The sequence below is a fragment of the Schistocerca gregaria genome, chromosome 8 (genome assembly GCF_023897955.1).
Source record: "Schistocerca gregaria isolate iqSchGreg1 chromosome 8, iqSchGreg1.2, whole genome shotgun sequence".
Lineage (NCBI taxonomy): Eukaryota > Metazoa > Arthropoda > Insecta > Orthoptera > Acrididae > Schistocerca > Schistocerca gregaria.
In genome coordinates this window covers 439,413,216-439,440,244 of record NC_064927.1, presented here as the reverse complement: position 1 = coordinate 439,440,244, position 27,029 = coordinate 439,413,216, and the positions used below count along the sequence as shown (strand labels likewise).

Genomic DNA, 27,029 nt, shown 5'->3' with positions numbered 1-27,029 from the left:
GTAAGACCAGCTAAGGACCGTACTCACCATTCTATTTGCCAGGGCATGTCCTGGTGCACTTGGCCGTTTCTCCGTCATCGTCACAGACGCACCTGCTGCACTTCCTCAAGAACGTAGTCCCAGGCGGGCATCTCGCCTCTGTGGAAGAAGAAGAAGAACAAGACGAATATGACAACAAAAATTACTAAATTTTAATATGCCGAACATGCAAAACGGCTGTACTCCAAATCTTGTAAACAGAACACAGCACGTCGTTTTTAACGAAGAGAAATCTTCATACGTAAAAGTAAGACTCGCCCGTAGGAAGTGGTAGAAACCGTAAGTAATTAAGGGCGTACGTGCAGATATTGTTCAAATGGTTCAAATGGCTCTGAGCACTATGGGACTTAACATCTATGGTCATCAGTCCCCTAGAACTTAGAACTACTTAAACCTAACTAACCTAAGGACATCACACAACACCCAGCCATCACGAGGCAGAGAAAATCCCTGACCCCGCCGGGAATCGAACCCGGGAACCCGGGCGTGGGAAGCGAGAACGCTACCGCACGACCACGAGATGCGGGCGCAGATATTGTGATCATTGGTACCTTAATATATATCAAATTGAGTGTGTCAGTTGTTTTTCTCTGCATTTAACAGTCTTCCCGCAAACACGTCAAATAATTTACTACTCGATGTTTTCTGCACAGCTTTAACTGCACCACTAAATGGACTATGTCTGTCAGTACAGACTAACTGTTTTGCGTCCATAAGTCCACACTTCTAACACCTACTGCCCAGGGGAAAATAAGCACTAATGGATTGCTGTTGCCACATGTGTTTGGGAGTACTATCTGTTGTGACCAGTCGATACTACTTTCGACCAGCCACACCTATAGATAACCCTGGCGCTACAATGTATTGTAAGGTACGAGAAAGCTACTACGGTAGAGTGTAGGAACTGATTTGCTGATAAGTTTGTGTTCTAGTACCACTATAGGAAAATGATGGCTTATATAAGGTACTGTGTTTCATATGCAGAAGTTTTGTATGCATACGATTTATACGGTGAACATGTAGGTCCCATAACTTTGGGACACAAACATGGAACTGTCTAAAGGGCTGATGGTCGCCAGTTGGGAGATATAACACGAAGCTGCTTTGGACAGGACGAATTCACACCCTAAGCTTAAGCAAGCCACCAGTTTAGCTGCGTAATGGACACAGTACTACCATATTGTTTTGGCTGTTCGTATGTCCAGTAGCAGTCTGAATTTCGGAGGATCGAGTTCCCCCAAAAGGTGGGAGGAGGGGGGAGGGGGCCAGAGAGGATGTGTCGCGGCAGCAGCCTCGGGAAAATCTTCACAACCAGCCAAGGTGTGTGCAGGCCATCAAACTATAAAATCCTGCTGCTGCGGGCTAAAATCATACGGTTGAAGCATTTTATGATTCAGCAGCGTACCATAGTGATGGTTACCACATGCCGTGGCACGAAGCTGTGCTTCTGCAGCTGCCTATGTGACCGGAGCACAGATACAGCGACTACAGATTCTTCCCGTCCAGTCATTAGCAGCCCTTGGACTACCGATTTCTGACTTAGTCAGGCGCTATGGCTGTCTCTACGTCTGTCATCGGTCAAATGTCTGGTCAGGCAGCTAAAGTCGCATCAAGCAGCACCGGCTACGTAAAGCCACTGGTCTACGAACCGCCACATATATATGATGGTACCGAGCCTCCAATTGGCAGAGTTGAGGCGACACCGCCTCCTTAGTGACTCGCGTGACACTCCAGCCAGTCTTGTAAGGTCCTGGTCTCAACGCAGCGCGTCTAACTGCCCTTGCTAGTCGCCTGGGGCTGCCTGCAGTATACACGAGCCCAACTGTAAGTTCGCAGGCTGCCGAGCTGACTCCAGGCTTGCGTCAGTAAAGCCACGCCCGCCACCGGCCGCTGGGGCAGCAGTCCGCTGCCTTCGCATACTCACCAGCTGTCCGGCTTATGGGCGCAGTCGTCGACCACCTGTATGGAAACAGCACTTCATAAGGAATGTCGTTATTGAGCTATCGTTCTTGACTCCGCACTCACAGTACTGTAAAAGCACATCTCACAAATCCCACACACGCCCTTCTAGGGCAGAAGTGGCTGACATACAGGTTATGGTGTCGGTGTTGACTCAGCAGTCCCAACTCTCGACTCTTTCTTTAGTTCTGAAAGAAATCACAGAAACCAATAGTGTGACCTAAAAGTCTGGTAACATTTGGAAATTCAGTACTTTACATAATAATGTAGGTAGAGAGGTAAAAATTGACACATGCTTAAAATGGCATAAAATGTTGTTGAAACCAAAAAAAGTGTACCAACACATGGCGCCTGGTATGATACAAAAGCTGTAATTAGAATGACAACGGATTTTTTAATACGGTGGATGTTTGTTATAACAAACGCCCAACATGTCAACCATCACTCATCAACAATACCTGTAGCCGCCGTACTGTACAGCATATCAGTGGGTGTGGTGAAAAACTGCCGTTGGACTTGCGACTTCAGGGTACACCACAACCAATAATCACAAGGATTGAGGTCTGGGAACCTGGGAGGATAAGCGTGTCGAATGTGGCGGCTCATCAATCTACCCCCATCATACGATGTGCGCAAGAGATCTTTCACGCGAGTTGCAATATGGGGTCCTCCTCAGGGGACACCGACTTAACGTAGCACTGTCCGTGGGGGTGAGATGGTTTGCGTGCTGCGGATCCGAAGGGCTATGTCGACGGTAGCGTAGCTACCAGCAGGGTCACCCATGCCAGACAGGTCAAAGGGGAGAAGCCAGACGAAGTGTGGCCCACGACGACCTATCATTAGCCTGTCTCCCATACTATCCTATCCTAAACCTTTCCTTTTTCCTTACCATTATCAAACCCTTGCCAGGGATATTGCGAAGTCGTTAATGGCAGTTACGGCGCAGAAGAACCACTTTGGAACGGCTCAGCTGGCGGAGGAGGAACCCTTTTCCCCGTAACGGCAAATGAGGAGGGGAACTACTGCCTTGTGGTGAAGAGGGATCTTTAAAGGCTGAGGAAGTAAACCCTGAAAGAAAATCCTCTGGATGCGTTAGGCTTAGCAAGCCAGCAGATGAGAAAAAGTTGTTATTGCTTTCAATCAAAGAAAGGGCCTCGGATTAAAAATACCTAATGTAGACAGCACTTCTTGTTCCCCTAGGACGAATGACAGCTCTTTACAGCCTGACAAAAAAACCAAGGATCGCAAGAAGATACACTAAACAAGAACAGAAATGGTTCAAATGCTTCAAATGGCTCTGAGCACTACGGGACTTAACTTCTGGGGTAATCAGTCCCCTATAATTTAGAACTACTTAACCTAACTAACCCAAGGACATCACACACATCCATGCCCGAGGCAGGATTCGAACCTGCGACCGTAGCGGTCGCGCGGTTCCAGACTGTAGCGCCTAGAACGGCTCGGCCACCCCGGCCGGCAAGAACAGAAAACTAGGACCCAATAAAAGGACAAAAACAATTTGAGAGTGGGAACGTTAAATGTAATAACCTTGACAGGAAAGACTGAAGAGATTGTAGACATGATGGAGAGGAGAAAGATTCATATCCTTGAATTCAGTGAGACCAAGTTGAATGGGAAAAAAACTCTAAATTGCTGAGAGGTGGGTACAAATTATACTGGCAGGGTCACAATAAACAGGCAAAATATAGAGAGGGGTTTGTGTTTCACAAAGACACTGCCCCAGATGTGAGCTTTGTAAGTGAAAGGATAATTAGAGCAAGAGTGAACTTGGAAAAGAATAATTTTACTATGCTCCAAGTGTATGCACCTCACCAATGGTGCTGAGGAAGAAAAAACGAAATTCCTTGAAGAAATGGAAGACCAAGTAAGAGAAGATAACATTATGATAATTGTGGATCTGAATGCTCAGAGCTTCACGGATAGAAATGGATATGAGGAGGTGGTGGGCCCTTTTGGATACGGAAGACGAAATGTTGAGGGTGAAGAAATTCTAAATCTGTGCATAAGAAATCATCTTTTAGTGAAGAATACATTCTTCAAGAAACAAGATAGCTATCAGATTACTAGATACGGCTGGGATGGCAAATCTAAGACGGTTATAGGCTATATATTAACGGACAAATTAATTGGAGGGAAAGTAAGGGACACTAAAGTCATACCAAGTGAACATTTGGATAGCGACCACATGTTATTAGTACCTGACCTAAATTATAAGATGAAAAGTTTGAATGCTGTACAAAGAACGCCAGAAATTAAGGAGTGGAAATTGAAAGAAGAAGAAAATAAGAAAAGTTTCCAAAATCTAGTAGCACAAAAATTCCCAAAAACTGAAAGGGGTAGTGTAGAGGAAGAATGGATTTAAAACATCAATTTAGTTAACAGTGCTGTGCAGATATGCGGCATATAAAGGGTAAAGTGAAAGACAAAGAAAGCAGTTGATGGAACGATAGGGTAAAAGGTGGGATTAAAAAACTTAATATTGCAAAGAAAAACATGGAGTTTGAAAAAAGAAATCAAAGCCATGGGCTGGTACCGATGAACACAAGGTGACAACACTGGAGAAGAAATACCGACAAAAAAAAAAAAAAAACCACCAAGCAAAGAGAATTGTGAAAGAAGGAAAGGAGAAGAGTTGGGAAATATCCACCCAGAAACTAGAGCAGGATAGCAAAGGGAACAAAAAACTACTATATGGGCTATCGAAAAGTAAAAGATCTGATCGAGAAGACATAAAAGTGATTGAAACAGAGGATGGGGATGTTATCAGGGACATGTAACGTATCAGAGAAGAGATGAAGAATTACTTTCAAAAATCTTACTGAATGGGGAAGGTGCACAAGAAAGTGACACAGAAGTCATTGAATTAGAGGAAGAGCAGGATCCAATCTCTTCGTTAGAAACTGAGAGTTCCCTGAAACAGATGAAAAGTGGGAAGGCGGCTGGAGTAGATGAGCTGACGACGGATATGATTAAAGTCGCAGGATCCATGGAATACAGTGGTTACACCGGGTGATGGGGATGATATGGAAATTAAACAAAGTGCTGGATGAATGGAAAAAAGGAGTTATAATAGTAGTAGAAAGAAATGCACCAACTACCGAGAAATCACACTGTTATCACACTGCCTTAATATAATAATGGAGAAGGTCACAGAAAAAAGATTGCGGAAAATTCTAGAACACCAATTACAGGAACAACAACATGGGTTCAGAAGGAATAGGGGAACAATAGATCTCCTTTTCTCCCTTAGTCAGTTTACGGAGAAATACTGGTAAAAAGGAAAGGACTTGATAGTAGTATTCATGGATTTGGAAAAATCATATGACAGTGTACCAAGGGATAAAATATGGGAATGCCTAAGAAAAATAATGTTCTTGATTCATTAATTAAAAAAGTCCAGATGCTGTACGATGTTTGTGAGAGCAGTGTATAAGTAGGAGGTGGAAGATCAAAATGGTTTAAGACAAAGAGAGGTGTTCTGCAAGGCAGTTTTCTCTCCCCTTTACTCTTCATTACGCTTATGGACACTATCATGAAAGAAATCAAGGAAGAAGAAAATGATTTCAATGCTTTTGTTTCTGCTGATCACATCGCCATTTGGGGAGGGATAGATATGGAGGTTCAGAGGAGAAAAGATAACTGGAACACAAAATTTAAAAAATTCAAGTTAAATGTGAGTAGGTACAAGACAGTGGCAATGAAGATGAGCAGGACACCCACACATTGTAACATCATACTGGAGGGGGAGAAGGTTGAATGTGTGAAAAGTTTCAGTTATCTGAGTAGCATCATATCACGCGATGGAAGTTCCAACTAGAAGTCTTAAACAGAACAACAGAAGGACCTAGCTTCTTCCACCAAGTACGAAATCTAATCTGAGACAAGGAAGTCCCTCAAAGAGCCAAACGGACCATACATAAAACTTATCTCCTGCCAATCATGATGTATAGTCTAGAGGCCTATATCATAAATAAGAGATAGGAGAGTCAAATACAAGCAAGTGAAATGAAGTTCCTTAGGTCAGCCCTACAAAAAACTAGGAAAGACGGAGTCAGGAATGATTATGTAAGGAGAGACCTGCAGACATTGACTACAGAGGAGAGGATGAATGCTTTGAGATTGAAGTGGTTCGGTCATGTGAACCGAATGCACGCCAGTATTTGGAGATGGAGGTACCAGGAAAAAGACCAACTGGGCGGCCTGGAAAGCGATGGACAGATCAGGTTAAGAAAGATCTGAGAGGAGAGGAGTAACATGGGATGTAGTGTGTAACCGCTCAATGTCATTCAATACGATCACGGCGAAACCCCTCGATCGACGTTAACACTCGTGGTGTCACTCGCCTTCATACTTGGCAGTGGACGTTTGAAAATTCGTGACGCTAGCTCAATGGTCGTCAATTGATTTAAATGTATTTCACGGCTGACTCTTGATTCAATTACTGCCACGGGGGTGAGGAGAAAGAACACATCCTGGTGGTACAAGCATTATGCGTATTTAAATGTTCGATTAATCTGAATGGTTTGCAATGTTCCAGCGATTCTATTCGAATTATAAGCTGATGTACCGACAATGACCACTTTCGCAGATAAACATGCAAGTACGTAATGGATGTTCAATTTCTCAATATAGTTCGTCGTACTCACACATTATACATCCGCTGTAAGAACAATTTCATGCATTTACATTTTTTCTGTCCCACGATATTGGTTAGCTAAATATTATGACGATACGTTGCATACAACTTCCACAGTCAAGACTACGTAATGAAGCCAAAATCGGGGATAAAATTGAAACGTAGTTTGTTTATTAACACTTCTCTTTTCACTAATTAAATATGAAATATGAATCGGGATTGGAGGTGATGATCCTATCCTTCTTTTTTAGTATTTTAGGTCCCCGTTAATTAATATCTGATAGTTAATAAGCGAACTATTTTTTATGCTGGCACGTTGTTTGTATCAGTTACCTCCACAACCGTCCAAGGGTAAGATTCTATTAATGTTTCGCGCACACGCGTTTCACCATTTTATAAAATGCAAAATTATGTAAACTATGGCTTTTCGTTGCGCACAACTTTCATGGGTTCCACAACCATAATAGTTTCCCAAGAGTATTTTTCCATCTAACACAAAGTTCGAATTATGTTGTCGTATTCATTTTCACTTCACACGACAATAAACGTCTCTGATCACTTCGTCACACGTAATGTATTTGAAACATGCTTGCAGAGTCTGTAAATAATGTCCTTAACGAATTTCGCAGTCGCGTACCACTTTTTCATCGACTAGCCCGATCGCGATAACTGAAGGTAGAGAGCGCAATAATGTGTTACATGTTCTTTTATATGTATTAAAAAACAAACGCGCCCCTATATCTTTCTATCCCGCTTCGTCTTTGCTACATTGCTTTTTATTACTTTTCATTATATTGATTCTTAGTAATACTGTGCAGTTATTAAAGTTTCGTATTACTTTCCCCTTTTTAATTCTTCCCCGATTTTAATTAATATGGTGTTAATTGACACGCCTGTCCTAAAAGTACTGTTATAAGTGGAGAGAAGAAATCTATACCAGCACAGAAACCAATGGAGGCATATTGTTCACAATGTTGCTACCCGCCTCGCTGGAAAGAAATCCTGATGATGATGATGATGATGATGAGCAATATGGAGTGGAGCGCCATCCTGGATAAAGGTGTTATCTCCCAGCAGGCGTTTATCAGCCGGGCTGGGGATGATGCGTTTCTGTAACATATCGGCATACTCATCGCCCTGACAGATTGAAAACATCCCTCCAGATTTCCTTGAAGAAAAAGCGTCCAACCACGATTGATATGATAAGTCTACAGCGCACTGTGATACTGTCGTCATACAATGGGATTTCTTTACGATTTTCGGTAGCCGAGATCCTGAACTTGTGGGTGTTGACAGACCCTCTGATTATGGAACGGGCTTCGTCATTCTGTAGCACGTTAGACAACCAATAGTCATCTTCTCCCATTTTTCGAAGTGCACTTACCGTAAAAGCCGATAGCTAACAACGCTGAATTTTTTTACGGATAGCAAAAACAGTTGCGAGTGGAATGCCTGTGGGAGAGCTGCTTCTAGAGCGTTGACTTCTCCATGCGGTGATGAATCTGCTAAAGTCTCTATATCTTCCTAAACTGTCCGAGCAATAGTGGCACTTGTATCTAGTCACCCACTACGGGGTCGATCGTCTAAACAACCCCTGGCTTCGAAGTTCCTGATCATTTTCTACACAGCGACATTTGATTCAGGACCTTCAACCGTTCGAATGCCCTTGTTATGGTGACTGGATCGTTGAACTGCAGCAGCGAATTCCCCATTCTGATAGTAAAGCTTCAGTGCCGTGCACGCTGGCACAAATGACTCCCTCACTCGCTACAGCTCGTTTTGTTCACGACTATCATGCGACGTCGCTGACGTTTGCTACACAGCGTCATCTGTTGGCCAGTTTTTGCACTCTTCTTAGTTTTCAATAAAACTCCAACCATTTCAGGCATATGTGTCAATTTTTATCTCTCTACTTACATTATTTCATGCAGTGTTCTAAACGAAGCTGCATCTCGCTGGTTGTGTGCATAGGGATCATGGAGATTTCTCATCATGGCTGTTGACGATAGGCTCTCCAAGGAATGAAGTGTTATTCTGGACATGGGATAAATTACCTGCTAATGGATGCCATCACATTTCTGGGATGGGAAGTGCTTTCCAGGCACTGATTTCTTTAGTTGTTAGTATAGATGCAACTGAGAGAATATGGCACAGAGAGTGGATATTTCTGCACTCTGTATTCAAAATTCCGTAACATTGCCATTATTAAAGCACCACGCGCATTGTCCTAACCGTCAGCCAATTTGCTATTGGACTCCCAAAGTTATTGCGTATTGTTTTAATCTGATACTCCAGAAGGCTTACAGAGCAACCACTAGTTGTGTTCAACCATAAACCATAACCAAAAAGGGGACATTTTTGAAATCGACCGTGACTCTGCGATCACTTGCAAAGAGCTATTTCACTCTGTTCTGTCGTTTGGTTCTATTCTTTATGCCATTCTTACGAATACAGAGACGGCTGTACAAGTCCTGCCTAGTTTAGACTGAAGTAAAACAGAGGCGCTCAAGAAACTTAGGTAGGCAACGTTGCAAAAACGTTATACTATTCTCGCCAATACCTGATATGTTAATTTAGATAACCGATACTCTTGTCAGACTATGTTTAGCTATTTTGTCCCCATCATACGATCACGAGAGTAATACAGTAGAGTTTAGGTCACGTACTGATTTTTGCAAACATTCTTTTTCATTCCATGCAGCTCATTTCAGCACAGGGTAGTCCAAGTGCACCATGCAGTGAACTGAGAATAATGCAGATGACGCAGTTGGAAGAGCGATAGCACTTTCACGTCAGCTAAGCGTTACGGGGCATTTGGTAAACGAAACACAGCCAGAATTAAATGTAATTTGCCTGTGGATCTTCTCTGGAGAGCAATAATGTATGCAAAGTAGCTCACGGAATGTAGGTTTCAAAGCTGTGGCGTTTGTTTCTTTTGTCGATTAAAATAACATGAAAAATGCACTATGACCAATTTTTATATGTTTGTGGGCCATCTCAGGAGAAGTATTACGTCCAAAGCACATAAACGCGCAAGAAATTTTATACTGCCCATGTACAAAACTATTTCTTTTACTAAAACTAAATAAATACACTTTAACTAAGGAACCACGGAAAATGGCTAAAGTGACGATAAATAAATACGTTGAAGACTAGGTGCTTACGTCATAAGTATTGTTTAGACTTTAGAGTGACAATGTTATGAGCGTGTTTAGCGTCATACGTTGTGTTCCCTGACGAACTTGGCGGAACTGTTCAAATGACTTGCGAGAATTCAGCGTTAACGAGTTTCTGTTATACGCAACAGATATTTCACAGAGACACAATAGGGCATACTTGCAAATTTACTGTTTGATAAGATCCATGGAGAAAGACTATTGCGTGACTACAGAGAATTAGACATAAACGCAAAATAGTCCAACTTAGTGGTTCATTGTAGTACGGTGTAGGATCACTCTGCAGTATGAAATGCAGGTTTTCCTGTTATCGTTTTCGGTAAAAGTTGACGCTCATGGCAGTTAAATGGTGAAATATTTAATCGGTGGTTTCTGTTATTTAGGAACGATATTTAAAATAGATGACATTAATATCAGGGACGGACACCTGATTCTACACGTTAGCAGCACGTCATTACACGGCTGTTGTCATGTTCTACGTCCCAAAAACATTTAAGGTGCATGTCGATCTGTATCTGTTAAACGGCAGAAGTGAAGGAATTTACCTCTGCACATTAGTTATAAATGCTTGTCTGTGTGCTCTGCTGTGTGGTACAGTACTAAAGGCTGAATATTCAACATGTACATTAAATAAAAATACGTACACCATAAACAAACATTTAGTTAGCTTCACAAACATTTGTTGTGAAGAAAGAAAATTTTTACTCTGGTGACCATCGTTAACAAGTTAATTAAAATATTGAAATGTATGTTAGTAAATAAAGTTTAAATTTGTTACGGGAATATTTCAGATACAATTAGATTCATTATCCACAACTTTGGAGTTACTCTTATTTTTCGTATTCCTAAATCGATTGCATGTTCTTGATATAATGCATAACATGAATGCGTAAATATTGATAAGTCTATATGTTCAAGGCAGAACTAGTAATTTATTTGTGCTTATGTCATATTTTAGAACATATGGTAATCAAAATAGCTTTATATTAGTGACTACATTTAAACTCAACGTAAAAAAGTCAGTGAATCCAAAAAATAACTTTTATAAGACAAAAAGTCACTGATAGCAAGAGCATGTAAATTTCAAAAACAGTAATACAAAAATTACCCAAGCGGAGCGGTTAGTATCCAAAAATTAATGAAGGCTCTAAAATTATTAAAGCACGTAGTCTGCTGGAGTTAGCCTGTAGAAAGCTTAGGATAATTGCTGTCATCCAACCAGCGTGCTATTATTTCGAAATAGTTTGTGAAGAAAATATTCTTGGAACACTGAAATCAGCAAATAATTTTATTATACTAGCGCTTTCAGAAACTATTTTAAGTGCTTGTGAACGTTTCTGACTTCAGGAAAAAGAAGATTTGGGCTATCAACTTGGAATCTTACATGAAAGCTGTTTAATCAGATCAGTACATAGCAAATAATATTGCTTGTCATTCTGACGTGAACTTTCGATTAGTGCAACACATTTCATTTCTTGCTAAATAAGCTTGGCAGTCAGACGAACATTGTTACAAGTCTCATGTAAGAACGTCTTTTGTAAGAGTATTATTATGTATTTTGAATAATCTACTCAGTCTTTTTTTATTTAAGATGTTCATATTTACATAATGTTAGTAATTTAGGAGTCGTAGAACACCATCCTCGGACGTCCATATGGCTGTTCAAATCAACTGACCGTGGAACAAATCGAGCATCTCAAATTGTAGAATGACCTTGGAAACCATCTTTAAATGCAGACGATTCAAGAAGATTGTGGTATCATTCACACTGCTGTCGATACAGATACTCCTCTCTAACAGAGTCGGTCTGATAATTGAGCTATATAATTCAGAAATCATCTTCGTAAAGACAGCCGAGTGGACATTTCCAAATCTGTATTATTAGTAGATGAACTGACTACCTGGAAAGCTGAATAGAACAAACAAATAATATCCGTTGTGCAATAACGTCACTAACATCATAAACAATCTAGATTTGAATGATCTATTATTGAGTTATGTAGTATTGTGTGATACAAACAAAGAAAACTTTGTTGGGAACATCCTGGCACATTAAAACTCTGCAGAACCAGGACTCTAGCATGGAACCTTCTCCTTCAGCGGACAAATTTTCTACCGAGGTTTCTTTCCGATCTGTTTCCTCGTAGTTATATCGGCAGTGGTTCTTTGCGGTGTCGCAATAAATATGTCAAGTTCTCTCGATGAGAACTTCACTCAATTTTTTTTATGACAAGGGGTGGCCAGTCCCACGACAGAACCCGCTGAGCTACTGTGCTGGCGGTGACCTATCCAAAAACGACTCACGACCAGCCTTCACCGTTTTGCTTCCGGCAGTACCTCACCTCCTACCTTCCAAACATCACAGAAGTTCTCCTTCAACCTTATGGGACTAGCTGTCGTGGAAGAAAGGATATCAAGGAGATGTGGCATAGCCACAGCCTTGGGGATCGTTTTCATAATGAATTTTCAACTCTGTAAATTTGTGAGGGCGGATGGAGATTCATACTTCGCTCGCTCAGTCTCTAGAGCGCTTTCCCGCGGGTGGCAAAGGTTTCGTGTTCGATTCGTAGAGTGGCATGCAGTTTCAATGTGCCAGGAGGTTTGGAATCAGCCAACACTCACTTGGAGAGTGAGGATTCATTCTGAAAATTATGCTGGAGTTTCATACTGCGATAATTCTAAGCCAGGTACAATGCTGTGTCAGTTGGTGACGGAGATTGGCTTACGTCTTTTGTGCTTGCCGCATATCCTGAGAGTGCACATCCATTGTCCACTGTCGATGCAGAAACAATCGTTGCAGTCTTTCGTCGTCGTATCGCCAGGAGTACACACTGGAACAGCAACGAGAAAAGGGACCTGATTATGAACATCAGTTTGTAAAATCTGGATTGCAAATTCTATATTCAGCCTTACATTGGATACCAAAATGTTACATGTACAGTTCTGATTTAATTAATTGCACATCGAGATCTTAATTTTTAGAAGAATTAATCTGTATTATGTGGGTAGTTTGAAAAAAATGAAGAATTTGTTGTTTAACTTCGTGGAATATTCCGACTTCAGCCCCTATCATTTTTCTGCCCCTATAATTTCATGAAGTTCCCATAGCCGGCGGTGCTGTAAGTAGCCTTCAAAATGGCGTACGAAACGGAAGTGCGTTCTAAGCAGAGAGCTGTCACTGAGTTGCTTTTGGTGGAAAACCAGAACGTCGCAGATATTCATAGATGCTTGCAGAATGTCTACGCAGAGCTGGTAGTGAACAAAAGCACGGCGAGTCGTCGGGCAGACCTCGCGTTCCGGCCGGCCGCACACAGCTGCGACTCTTGCGATGTTCGGAAGTGCGGACACTCTCATTCGAGGTGATGGACGGTTAAGTCACGGCGACAGTCCTTAGGGACTCTGAAGGGGCTATTCTACTTGGTTTCCTCACTCATCAGTGAATGATCAGCTCGGAAGTATATTGTGCTATCCTCAGAAAACTGAAGAACCAACTTCAGTCCGTTGGTGTCACACAAATGCAAACGAACTTCGTCTTCTCCACAACAACGCAAGTTCTCACAAAGTCTGCGCAGTCGAGAGGCGCTCACAAAACTTCACTGGACTGATCTTTCCTGTCTACCCTACAGCCCGCATCTCGCACCATCCATCTGTCAGGCCCAGTGGAGGAGGCACTCTGCGGAAAGCAGTATCTGGATGATGGGGACGTTACTGATGCGGCACAAATATTTTTCATTAATAACTGAACTTCCCCCGTAGAAGAGAATTAAAACATGATATAGTACTCACACAATCCTCGACGAGAGATATTGGGAATATGTTAGAGATACAGGATAAAATGAAATGAAACATTAATCTTGGTAACTACATGTAGTGCACAGTTATCAGTTAGTATTTTGCAGTCGAATGAGTACAACAAAAAATAATTTGTTTGTGGCTGCTCAAAGGGCAAGTGTTTCCCAGGGTGCACCGCCTGGGATAATTCGTATGTACGTTGGGCTGAGACCGTAGGAAATCAAAAGATCACCTCCAGGACGGTGTAGAAGCGAAATTTCTGTCTGTCGGCCAACTTCGTACGACAAGTAAAATGAAGCCGCACCTAGGGATCCTAAGCACCATTTGTGATAAACAAATGATATATGAAAGGCAAAGTCTTCATTATTTAGTAATTTTTGTAAGTTTAGAACTCTGTTTTCTGTGCTGTTGGGTATCAATGTCAGTTGTGGGCATCGCAGAGAGAGAGATATGTCAGTTGTGGGCATCGCAGAGAGAGAGAGAGAGAGAGAGAGAGAGAGAGAGAGAGCAACCTCTGGTACGCAGCTATTACAGATGCCGAAGGTGAAGCTCTTACGGCCAGCTTGCCGGGAGTTTGACGGCAGTCATTTTGTACGCATCGCGAACAACCTCTTATATTGCTATGGTATAGCACTACCTTCAAAATGAATGTGTCTAAACCTCAGCAACCAAACATGAAACATAACGCATCGAAAAATATCTTGAGAGCTGACTCTAGATTTAGTGTTATTATCATTTATTAGCAAAGACAGCCTTATATTTAGTAGTTCTCGTTGTGGCATTGGACTCAAATACTAGGGGCGATCCAAAAATTTCTATTTAAAGACCGTACGGTCTGGAATTCGTATCCCAATCAAGGAAAAATCGCCTTAAGCATGGACGCAATCATCCCATGGACGCACCAGGTTGAAGATAGCTGTTGGGTAAACACGGTGTCCTGTTGCATGAATAAATCTATAGCTGCCTGTTGCACATCCTCGTCCGAGAAGAGCTGTCGACCCTTCAAGATATACTTTAAGGGACCGAAGCGCGTTCATCGCGTGGGGAGAGATCAGGACTATAGGGACAGTGCTGAAGTGTCTCCCACTTGATTTGGTATAATGGATGAGGCTCGCCTTCCAGATCGACCGGCGTCAAGTGTCGAATAGCAACCACCAAGGAAGGAGGCGCACCATTCCACAACAGTGGTTGTCGACAGACATGCTGACCATTAGTTGTTCTTCACTCCGTAGTGGGTGTATACCAGCGTTTTCCTTCGGCAGTCAAGAAATGTTTAAGAGCACATTGGTTCTGTCTGGACGCATTTGGTAATAACGTGGCCATAATTCATGTTTCCGAATTTACCGCACGCACGTCGGAAAGACGCGAATGCCACAGTAAACCCTTGCCTAAATGTCGGTGCTTATACAGCGTGCTACAAAAAGGTACGGCCAAACTTTCAGGAAACATTCCTCACACACAAATAAAGAAAAGATGTTATGTGGACATGTGTCAGGGAACGCTTAATTTCCATGTTAGAGCTCATTTTAGTTTCGTCAGTATGTACTGTACTTCCTCGATTCACCTCCAGTTGACCCAATTGAAGGAAGGTAGCGTTGACTTCGGTGCTTGTGTTGACATGCGACTCATTGCTCTACAGTACTAGCATCAAGCACATCAGTACGTAGCATCAACAGGTTAGTGTTCATCACGAACGTGGTTTTGCAGTCAATGCAATGTTTAAAAATGCGGAGTTGACAGATGCCCATTTGATGTATGGATTAGCACGGAGAAATAGCCGTGGCGCGGTACGTTTGTATCGAGACAGGTTACCAGAACGAAGGTGTCCCGACAGGAAGACGTTCGAAGCAATTGATCGGCGTCTTAGGGAGTACGGAACATTCCAGCCTATTACTCGCTGCTGGGGAAGACCTAGAACGACGACACGTGCAATGGATGAGGCAATTCTTCGTGCAGTTGACGATAACCCTAATGTCAGCGTCAGAGAAGTTGCTGCTGTACAAGGTAACGTTGACCACGTCAGTGTATGGAGAGTGCTACGGGAGAACTAGTTGTTTCAGTACCATGTATAGCCTGTGCAGGCAGTATCAGCAGTCGATTGGCCTCCACGGTTACACTTCTGCGAATCGTTCATCCAACAATGTGTCAATCTTCATTTCAGTGCAATTGTTCTCTTTACGGATGAGGCTTCATTACAACGTGATCAAATTGTAAATTTTCACAATCAACTTGTGTGGGCTGACGAGAATCCGCACGCAATTGTGCAATCACGTCATCAACACAGATCTTCTGTGAACGTTTGGGCAGGCATTGTTGGTGATGTTTTGATTGGGCCCCATGTTCTTCCACCTACGCTCAATGGAGCACGTTATCATGATTTCATACGGAATACTCTACCTGTGCTGCTAGAACAACTACCTTTGCAAGTACGACACAACATGTGGTTCATTCACGATGGAGCTCCTGCACATTTCAGTCGAAGTGTTCGTACGCTTCTCAACAGCAGATTCGGTGACCGATGGATTGGTAGAGGCGGACCAATTCCATGGCCTCTACGCTCTCCTGACTTTCATTTATGGGGGTATTTGAAAGTTCTTGTCTACGCAACCCCGGTACCACATGTAGAGACTCTTCCTGCTCGTTTTGTGGACGGCTGTGTTACAATACGCCATTCTCCAGGGCTGCATCAGCGCATCAGGGATTCTATGTGACGGAGGGTGGATGCATGTATCCTCGCTAACGAAGGACATTTTGAACATTTCCTGTAACAATGTGTTTGAAGTCACGCTTGTACGTTCTGTTGCTGTGTGTTTCCATTCCATGATTAATGTGATTTGAAGAGAAGTAATAAAATGAGCTCTAACATGGAAAGTAAGCGTTTCCGGACACATGTCCACATAACAGATTTTCTTTCTTTTTGTGTGAGGAATGTTTCCTTCAAGTTTGGCCGTACCTTTTTGCAGCACCCTGTATACCCACATCGGTGATGCGCTGCGCTGCAAATACGCTGCAACAACGTCATCAAACGGAAACTTCTTGATTGCTCCTTACAACAAGCTTTGAATCGATCATCTCGAATGCTATGCAAAAGCAGCTGAAGGAGGTAAGCAACGTAAGGTCGACAAACATGATTTATGCTAACAATCATAAGAATTTACTAGTCCAGGAACCATGTTCCTCCAGCAGCAAGGTTTCTTTAAAAGATCAGATTGAAACAGCTCTCTGATACAGTGTTTCTCATTCTAAAGCTTTCTTAAACTCTCATTTCCTACCGAGAGAGATTGACAGTATGTTACATACTATGTTTTCCTGATGAATTTTTTTACAGCAGTAAAGTGCTGTGCAAAATATGAATCCCCTGTGGATAAAGGATGCAACAGCGATCAGTATCCTCCGTCAATACGTATGTACCGAACATGAGGGATTGACAATGTCCTCCATTGATATCTAACATCCCCCACATGAGGTTTCGACTACAGTGCAATTGATTCATAAGTCATGTACAGATCAACGTAGATAGGTTTTAAAATTTTTGAAAAAAATGCAACAGCATTGTATGAAGAACGTTTCGTACCTAGTACCTGCAATGGAAATTGATTAATCTACAGGTAGTATAGCGGGAGTTGCAAAACACTTCGGATTAGAAGAATCCGCTCTAGTGTTCCTATTAATTTCTGTGTCTTTTATGACATTTTTATGTGTTTGTTAGATGTAATGGAACACTGAACGCAAGTGAGCGTGTGAGAAAAGGATGCAGGACTCTTCAGCAATTTAACATTAACTACGAAACGAAAAGAAACGTTAATCAGATTTGTTGCCTCTCTTAGAAGCTATAATTACTTCAGTATGTCAACCATTTGCAAACAAATAAAAAGCATCGATACGTTAAGAATTGAATGTCGCCTCATTATACAACAACTTTGATCACGAATTTGTGTATCTAAAAACGCTGTAATCCTAGTTACATGATATAAAGGTACTAGTCGGTGAATCTGAAATCTGAAGATGATTAGATTGATGAAAAAATAAATGTTTACTGCATCTCTCCTTTCAATAGGAATTGTACAAATTTCGCACTCTTTTTGACTCTGGGTTGGCGGGTTGGGTCGTTTGTGGGAGGAGACCAAACAGCGGGGTCATCTGTCTCATCGGATTAGGGAAGCACGGGCAAGGAAGTCGACCGTGCCCTTTCAGAGGAATTATCCCGGCATTTGCCTGGAGCGATTAAGAGAAATCACGGAAAACATAAATCAGGATGGTCGGACGCGGTATGGAACCGTCGTCCTCCCGAATGCGAGTCCAGTGTGCTAACCACTGCGCCACCTCGCTCGGTTTTGACTCGGAAGGAGCAGCTGAAAGGGTAGCACTGTGTCATTGTTTGAGTGAAACTTCGAAAAATGCATTGAAGTTCTGTGCTGCAGTCGCAACAGGAGGACCCAATATGGCCGGAAGTGTCACTTGACGCATCTTCACCCAGTGAGGAAATAGAGGCTGTGCCAGGTTGACGGGAAAGGGAGAGCCGTACTGTTCCTGTACAGAAATCAACCGGGAAGACCTAACAGAATCATCCCGTAGTGGACGATGGGCCGAGACTCAATGTCAGCGGTATCACTCCTCCTGTGGTACGGTGATCGACTGCGCTTATCAGACAGTACAAGTGTTCAAAACGCCACAACCCAAAATAAATAGAAAAAGCAGTACATACGAACGAATACGCTGCGATCGAGAATGCCACCTGTGATAAGAGAGGAAGCTCTCACATCCCTTGATCTCATCCCAGTAAGTGAATAGAGGTGGAAATGGACTCAAGCAACCCAACTGGAACTTCGCAACATGCCGTGCATAACTTCCGCAGCCGGCTTTCAACCAATGCGTTAGGTTTGGTCAACCAGGGCAGGTGCGCTGATGCTCGTCCCAGGCGGAACGTAATATCTTCACTGACATCACACCACACAGCAGTGTACCCTCAAGCCATATCTGGTACATCCCATTACTGTAGTTAGTTGTATTCAATTACTAGCTGATAGACCCGGCACTGACAGGATATTCATTTTCCAAAAAAAAAAAACAAAAAATGGACTGTGTTTGTAGCGAAGTACCAAAAAAATTTCATCTTCATGTATTCCTGAAAACGCTTTTGAAATTATGAAACAGTCGTACAAAGAAATAAGCATAGTGTCCAAATATACAAATATAGTATCCAAATTAAGAAACATCACCTCCTACTGTTAGCGTACGCTGAGCGCAGCTACTCCATGTGTCTACGACATGACTTTGTAAACGTCTCTATGACAACACGTCTACAGACCCCTTATAGACGGCTATCGGTTTCGCCTACAGCAGCTTGCGCTTCGCATTTGAAAATTATCAAAAGGACTGCCACGTGTCAGGGATTTCCTTAAGTTGACTCGACTTTAGGAGTGTCTTACTTAGCAGTACAGAATAAATGTTTTAAAATATCATGGTTGATGCTGCATTTTTTCATGTATCTCAGTTTTTATGACGTCTTATCTTTTCAAATATGTAACATACAGTGCTACATTTCTGTAGGCAAATTCAGCGGGATACGTGGATAGTGTCAGCGAAATATGTTCTGAAAAGAGTTAGTAGCAAAGAAGTAATAAATTTAAACATCATGCACACTGCGGTAGTTTTTCTCGCATCTCAGTTTTTATCACGTGATATCTTCTGAAGCATGTGTTTTACCATGATATACCTTTGTATGTGCATTTAGTAGCATATATGGATACTGTCTGCGACATTTATTGTTGACGGCCGGAGTGGCCGAGCGGTTCTAGGCTCTACAGTCTGGAACCGCGCGACCGCTACTGTCGCAGGTTCTAATCCTGCCTCGGGCATGGATGTGTGTGATGTCATTAGGTTAGTTAGGTTTAAGTAGTTCTAGGGGACTGATGACCTCAGAAGTTAAGCCACATAGTGCTCAGAGCCATTTGAACCATTTATTGTTAATAGAGTTAGTAGCTCAGAAGTGGTACATTTAAACGTCGTCCATGGTGTTTCAGTTTTTCACGCATCTCATTATTTATGACGTCATATCTCGTTAACTGAGATAAGTAGGTGGTTCTTACCTCCACAGCGATAGTTGTCTGACGGTAAGGGACATGTGTACCAAGTTTGGTTGAAACCGGTCCTGTGGCTTAGGAGGAGAAGTGGAACATATAGACATATACACACATAAATACGTCAGTTTTTGTAATAAGTATGCATATTAACAACTTTCATGTCCAGCTGCTAAATTGGTGGTAGTTTTCGTTATTATTATCGAGTGTCAGTTATATACTTTTTATGTTTTACACGTCTAAAGGGTGGTCCATTGATAGTGACCGGGCCAAATATCTCACGAAATAAGCATCAAACGAAAAAAACTACAAAGAACGAAACTCGTCTAGCTTGAAGGAAGAAACCAGATGGCGCTATGATTGGCCCTCTAGATGGCCCTGTCATAGGTCAAACGGCTATAAACTGCGTTTTTTTAAAAATAGGAACCCCCATTTTTCATTACATATTCGTGTAGTACGAAAGAAATATGAATGTTTTAGTTGGACCACTTTTTCCCCTTTGTGATAGATGGCCCTGTAATAGTCACAAACGTATAAGGACGGGTTATCACGTAACATTCCGCTAGTGCGGACGGTATTTGATCGTGATACATTATCCGTGTTAAAATGGACCGTTTACCAATTGCGGAAAAGGTCGATATCGTCTTGATGTATGGCTATTGTGATCAAAATGCCTAACAGGTGTGTGCTATGTATGCTGCTCAGTCTCCTGGACGACATCATCCAAGTGTCCGGACGATTCGCCGGATAGTAACGTTATTTAAGGAAACAGAAAGTGTTCAGCCACATGCGAAACGTCAACCACGACCTGCAACAAATGATGATGCCCAAGTATGTGTTTTAGCTGCTATCGTGGCTAATCCGCACATCAGTCGCAGACAAACTGCGCGAGAATCGGGAATCTCAAAAACGTTGGTGTTGAGAATGCTACATCAACATCGATTGCACCCGTACTATATTTGTATGCACCAGCAATTGCTTGGCGACGACTTTGAACGTCGTGTACAGTTCTGAGACCCGGCACAAGAGAATTTACGGGGACGATGACAGATTCTTTGCACGCGTTCTATTTAGCGACAAAGCGTCATTCACCAACAGCGGAAACGTAAACCGGCATAATATGCACTATTGGGCAACGGAAAATCCACGATGGCTCAGACAAGTGGAACATCAGCGACCTTGGCGGGTTAATGTATGGTGCGGCATTATGGGAGGAAGGATAATTGGCCCCCATTTTATCTATGGCAATCTAAAGTGTGCAATGTGTGCTGGTTTCCTACGTAATGTTCTACCGATGTTTCACTGCATGACAGAATGGCGATATACCTGTACTTGCAACATGATAGATGTCCGGCACATAGCTCGAGTGCGGTTGAAGCGGTATTGAATAGCGTATTTCATGACAGGTGGATTGGTCGTCGAAGCACCATACCATGGCCCGCACGTTCACAGGATCTCACATCCCCGGATTTGTTTCTGTTAGGAAAGTTGAAGGATATATGCTATCGCGATCCACCGACAACGCGTGACAAAATGCGCCAGCGCATTGTTAATGCATGTGCCAACATTAAGGAAGGCGAACTCCTCGCTGTTGAGAGTTATGTCGTTACACGTATGGCCAAATGCACTGAGGTTGACGGACATTATTTTGAGCATTTATTGCATTAATATGGTATTTACAGGTAATCACGCTCTAACAGCATGCGTTCTCAGAAACGATTTTCACAAATGTACATGTATCACACTGGAACAACCGAAATAAAATGTTCAAAAGTACATACGTTGTGTATTTTAATTTAAAAAACCTACATGTTACCAACTGTTCGTCTAAAATTGAGAGCAATATGTTTGTGAGTATTACAGCGCCATCTATCACAAAGCGAAAAAAGTGGTCCAACTAAAACATTCATATTTCATTACGTACTACACGAATATGTAATAAAAAATGCGGGTTCCTATTTTAAAAAAACGCAGTTGATATCCGTTTGACCTATGGCAGCGCCATCTAGCGGGCCAACCATAGCGCCATCTGGTTTCCCCCTTCAAGCTAGACAAGTTTTGTTCTTTGTAATTTTTTCGTTTGATGCTTATTTCGTGATATATTTGGCCCGGTCACGATAAATGGACCACCCTGTATATTTGTGACGTTATGATGTTAATTTGGATGGTATATTTTAGTATGCATGCCAAAGGATGACTAAAATACCAGCTCTGTTCTTTTTGTGAAGAAACTGCCTGTCCAGTGTAGCTGGACAAATTGCACTGATTTATTTTAGTACGCAGAGGCTTCTCACTCAACGAAAGCCTTCAGAAAGTCGTGAAACGTGAAACCAGGCACCTTACCTCCTTCCACGGCTCTTAGGGTGTTGTGCGTGAACAGCACTGGTCCGTTTTCGATAGCAGTTTGGAGTACATGAAACGTACCCTTAAAAAATTAATCAATTTATGTGCTGAAAAACCTCTTACATTATTTTATTTACAAACAACTGCGCAGAGCTGAAAGTACTCAGACATTTCACTCTTTACCTATTCTGATCAACACTAAACTGACAGCCAATATTTTTAGCGCAACGCAATCTGACTTTCAATAATCCCTACAAAAGAATGGCCCTGACTAACATTAACCTATACCTTTCACAAATCACTTACCTCACAAAAATCTTTGTTACTCAAGCTACTGCAATACAGCGAGCGCCACTACCGCCAGCTAAATAAAAGATTCAAACTACTGAAGGCACTACCTACTGATAGGCATAGTTAGCAAATGAAAGATTTTGATAGAGAACAAACAATGTATTTACCTTAATAGTGTTCAAAAGTTACTGTCCCTGATGGACACAAGTGCAGATCATACGCTCTCAAAACTCCGCCATTTCTCTTTTCACATCCACCACTGCTGGCGGCTCACCTCAAACTGCGCAACGCTACACGCTGTTCACATCCAACTGCCCAACACCACAATGGCGAATATTCCAACAATGCCAAACAGCCACAGACTGCACGCAGCACAGCCACTGATTTTCATAGAGAGCGCTAGATGACGTTACCAACATAAAAACCTAAACAGCCTACTTACAATATTTCATTACGTACTACACGAATATGTAATAAAAAATGCGGGTTCCTATTTAAAAAAAACGCAGTTGATATCCGTTTGACCTATGGCAGCGCCATCTAGCGGGCCAACCATAGCGCCATCTGGTTTCCCCCTTCAAGCTAGACAAGTTTCGTTCTTTGTAGTTTTTTCGTTTGATGCTTATTTCGTGAGATATTTGGCCCGGTCACGATCAATTGACCATCCTGTATATTTGTGACATTATGATGTTAATTTAAATGGCATATTTTAATATGCATGCCAAAGGATGACTAAAATACCAGCTTTGCTCTTTTTGTGAAGAAACTGCCTGTCCAGTGTAGCTGGACAAACAGAGGCTTGTCACTCAACGAAAGCCTTCAGAAGGTCGTGAAACGTATAACCCGGCACCTTACCTCCTTCCACGGCTCTTAGGGTGTTGTGCGTGAAGAGCAGTGCTCAGTATTAGATAGCAGTCTGGAAAACAGTAAGCCCTTCAGAGTTCCCGCCGTAAATCTGTTGTCTGGGACTCACCTTCGGGCTCCTCTGCACGCGCCTGCAGTACCACCAGCAGCAGCAGGAGGACACTCGCTGCGAGCGCGGCCTTCATGGCTGGCGACGCCTCTGTTACTGCTGCCGCGGCCCACACCGCTGCCGGGCGTCGTTCCAGCCCACCAGCAGCCTACCAGGTTTTACGCGCCTCTCTTCCCCCACGCACCGCCTACCTGTTTACGTTCGCAGGGTCGACGAGTTCACCTGCTGCTGTTACGTTAGCTGGTGAATTACTGCCCGACACGGGGCAACGGCTGACCCACTGCAGTCGCGTTCTCGAGGAGCCCGGTTCACATCCTACACTGCTGGCCATTAAAATTGCTACACCAAGAAGAGATGCAGATGATAAACGGGTATTCATTGGACATATATATTATGCTAGAACTGACATGTGATTACATTTTCACCCAATTTGGGTGCATAGATCCTGAGAAATCAGTATCTAGAACAGGGATTCCCAAAGTGGTCGATATCAACCCCTTTGGGGTCGATATCGGTTTCCTAGAGGTCGACATAAAAGAAAACTGATTTTGGGGGTCGACAAGGTCTAAAAATCGAACCCTATTAAATTAACACAAGTTCTTATTTAAGTTCTGGTTACAACGCAACATTGAAACACAGCATCCTACATTGTGGAACATTGCAGAAAAATACCTTATCGCTTTTCCATGATCATACCTAGTTGAAAAAAGCTTTAGTGTGGTAACAAACATTTTGACTAAACAAAGAAACCTTTTGAAATCAACGAACGTGGAGATTTAAGGCTGCAACTCACCAATATTGAACCGGATGTAGCTAGATTGGTAGATAGTCGCCATGTTCATCCATCACAGTGAATGTTTTATTTTCTCTTTGCGAATTAATACTTTTTTAAATATAATTTCCTACCTACTTAAGATTCTTTAAGTACTTAATTTGTAATAATCATTGTAAATTAAACTTGATATTTACTGAATGGTATGTCTTTTTATTTTGTTAAATTTTAATGAGAAAATGAAGTCAACTTTACTCACTTAACCAAGTGCAAAGTTTTCCAATTGGTAATTTAGTACCTAGGTATTTTGTATCAATAGGAAAAAACTAAAGATATGCCCGCTTTTCATAAGAGTCTGCTAACTTAAAGCATTGCTAATTCTTATTCTGTCTTCTTCTATTGACCTAGTTCAGAATGAAAAATAACACTCTGAAGCAGCTGTTTTATGAATAAGGGGGTTGATCTTAAAAGTAGGTAATTTGCCCATGGGGGTCTGAGGTAATAGTTCATTTTGGAAAAGGGGTCACTTGTTCAAAATAGTTTGGGGATCCCTGATCTAGAACAACAACCTCTGGCCGTAATAAAGGCCTTGATATGCCTGGTTATCGAGTCAGAGCTTGCATGACGTGTACAGGTACACCTTGCAGCTTCAACACGATACCACAGTTCATCAAGAGTAGTGACTGGGGTATTGTGACGAGCCAGTTGTTCGGCCACCATTGACCAGACGTTTTCAGTTGGTGAGAGATCTGGAGAACGTGCTGGCCAGGGCAGAAGTCGAACATTTTCTGTATCCAGAAAGGCCCGTACAGGACCTGCAACATGAGGTCGTGCATTATCCTGCTGAAATGTAGGGTTTCGCAGGGATCGAATGAAGGGTAGAGCCACGGGTCGTAACACATCTGAAATGTAACGTCCGCCGTTCAAAGTGCTGTCAATGCGGACAAGAGGTGACCGAGAGGTGGAACCAATGACACGCCATACCATCACGCCGGGTGATAGCCAGTATGGCGATGACGAATACCCGCTTCCAATGTGCGTTAATCGCGATATCGTCAAACACGGATGCGACCATCATGATGCTGTAAACATAATCTGGATTCATCCGAAAAAATGACGTTTTGCCATTCGTGAACCCAGGATGGTCGTTGTGTACACCATCGCAGGCGCTCCTGTATGTGATGCAGCGTCAAGGGTAACTGCAGCCATGGTCTCCGAGCTGATAGTCCATGCTGCTGCAAACGTCGTCGAACTGTTCGTGCAGATGGTTGTTGTCTTGCAAACGTCCCCATCTGTTGACTCAGGGATCGAGACGTGGCTGGACGATCCGTTACAGCCATGCCGATAAGATGCCTGTCATCTCGACTGTTAGTGATACGAGGCCGTTGGGATCCAGCATGGCGTTACGTATTGCCCTACTGAACCCACCGATTTCATTGCTAACAGTCATTGGATCTCGACCAACGTGAGCAGAAATGTCGCGATACGATAAACCGCGATCGCGATAGGCTACAATCCGACCTTTATGAAAGTCGGAAACGTGATGGTACGCATCTCTCCTCTATACACGAGGCATGACAACAACGTTCTCCAGGCAACTCCGGTCAATTTCTGTTAGTGCATGAGAAATCGGTTGGAAAGTTTCCTCATGTCAGCACGTTGTAGGTGTCGTCACCGGCGCCAACCTGAAAAGCTAATCAGTTGCATATGATAGCATCTTCTTCCTGTCGGTTAAATTTCGCGTCTGTAGCACGTCACCTTCTTGTTGTAGCGATTTTAATGGCCAGTAGTGTATTTCGGCCACTCAGCTATGGGTTATCAGTTTTTTGGCCACTGCCAGTTTCCTGCTTCTCGTTTCTTCTAGACAGAGCTTGTGCTCCGTCTCAATAGACGTCGTCGTCGACGGGACATTGAACGATAACCTTCCTTCCCTCTTTTGATCCTAGAAATTGCCTCATCTGCAATTAAATGCTTTTCATTATGATGCCTCGAAAATACTATATTTAATACCAGGCACAGGCCGTTTTCTTTCCTGACTTTTATACGGAGAATTTCATCGAACCGGCAGGTATTAAAAAAATCTCACAGACACTTCGCCTCCAAAAAAATAAAAAAAAAGATTAGGGTTAACGCAAAACCTCTACTACAAAAAATCTGTGTCAAGTGATACACCTACCTTTAAAAGAAAACAACAACTTTCAGGCATCAAAAAAGAAAAGAGGGAGATCATTAGGAAAATTCTAGGAGGAAGACATACCCAAGACGATTATAGGCTACAATCAATTAAAACAACAGAGCAGTTTTCAAATATCGAAATTGATATTAGGAAAAGGTGAATGAAATTCTTTGGTCATCTGAGCCAACTACCAAAAAATCGACAGACGAAGAGAAGAATGGATTATGTAGCCTCACTTAAGAATTCCACACCTTGGCTAGATGAAATTCGATAGGACTTAAATGTTTCATATTTTCCGGCCATTATGCATAGTTGTGCTCACAGATCCCGTGGAAATTCCAATTTTGGAGGCGATGTGTTTCACATTCATTTGGCGATCGTCCAAAACATCGTTCTCCGCTCTAAGTCCAGCCAACATTCTAGAAAGAGACACAAAGTAGACAAATGGGAAGTTATATCAGAGCAAAACAGTACAGACGAAAGTGGTCGGATGAGCATAAACAAGTCTTTACGGAAAGAATGAAATCCTATTGGAAGAACAAGAAGAACTCAAAGAAAAATTGAGCGAGTTATTTGCTTATAACATCTTACATTTCTGGGGAGAATTCGCCAATATACGAGGTGCGACAATAAAGTAATGAGACTGATTTTCTTTTCAAGATGTGGCAACTCTGCAGGCTTGTGTAGGCACAATATCTTTGACCTTGGTCTTTAAGGTACTTCTTGCCCAAGCAGCAATCAATGTAACCGCTCAGTTGTGAGTTGTGCTGT

The 27,029-nt window shown here is 42.5% G+C and overlaps 1 protein-coding gene across 1 annotated transcript in view; it reads right to left on the bottom strand.

Annotated features, from left to right (window-relative positions):
* LOC126285234 (uncharacterized) overlaps positions 1-23,641 on the bottom strand; it is a 37,351-nt gene extending 13,710 nt beyond the window's left edge. Inside the window, exons 1-4 of the mRNA XM_049984532.1 lie at positions 23,502-23,641; positions 23,311-23,427; positions 12,558-12,662; positions 28-138 (exon numbers count right to left, since the gene is read on the bottom strand). Of these exons, the coding sequence (XP_049840489.1) occupies positions 81-138; positions 12,558-12,662; positions 23,311-23,427; positions 23,502-23,641 (420 nt within the window). The 3' untranslated portion in view covers positions 28-80. The remainder of the gene's footprint in view (positions 1-27; positions 139-12,557; positions 12,663-23,310; positions 23,428-23,501) is intronic.
* Between the last annotated feature and the right edge of the window lie 3,388 nt (positions 23,642-27,029).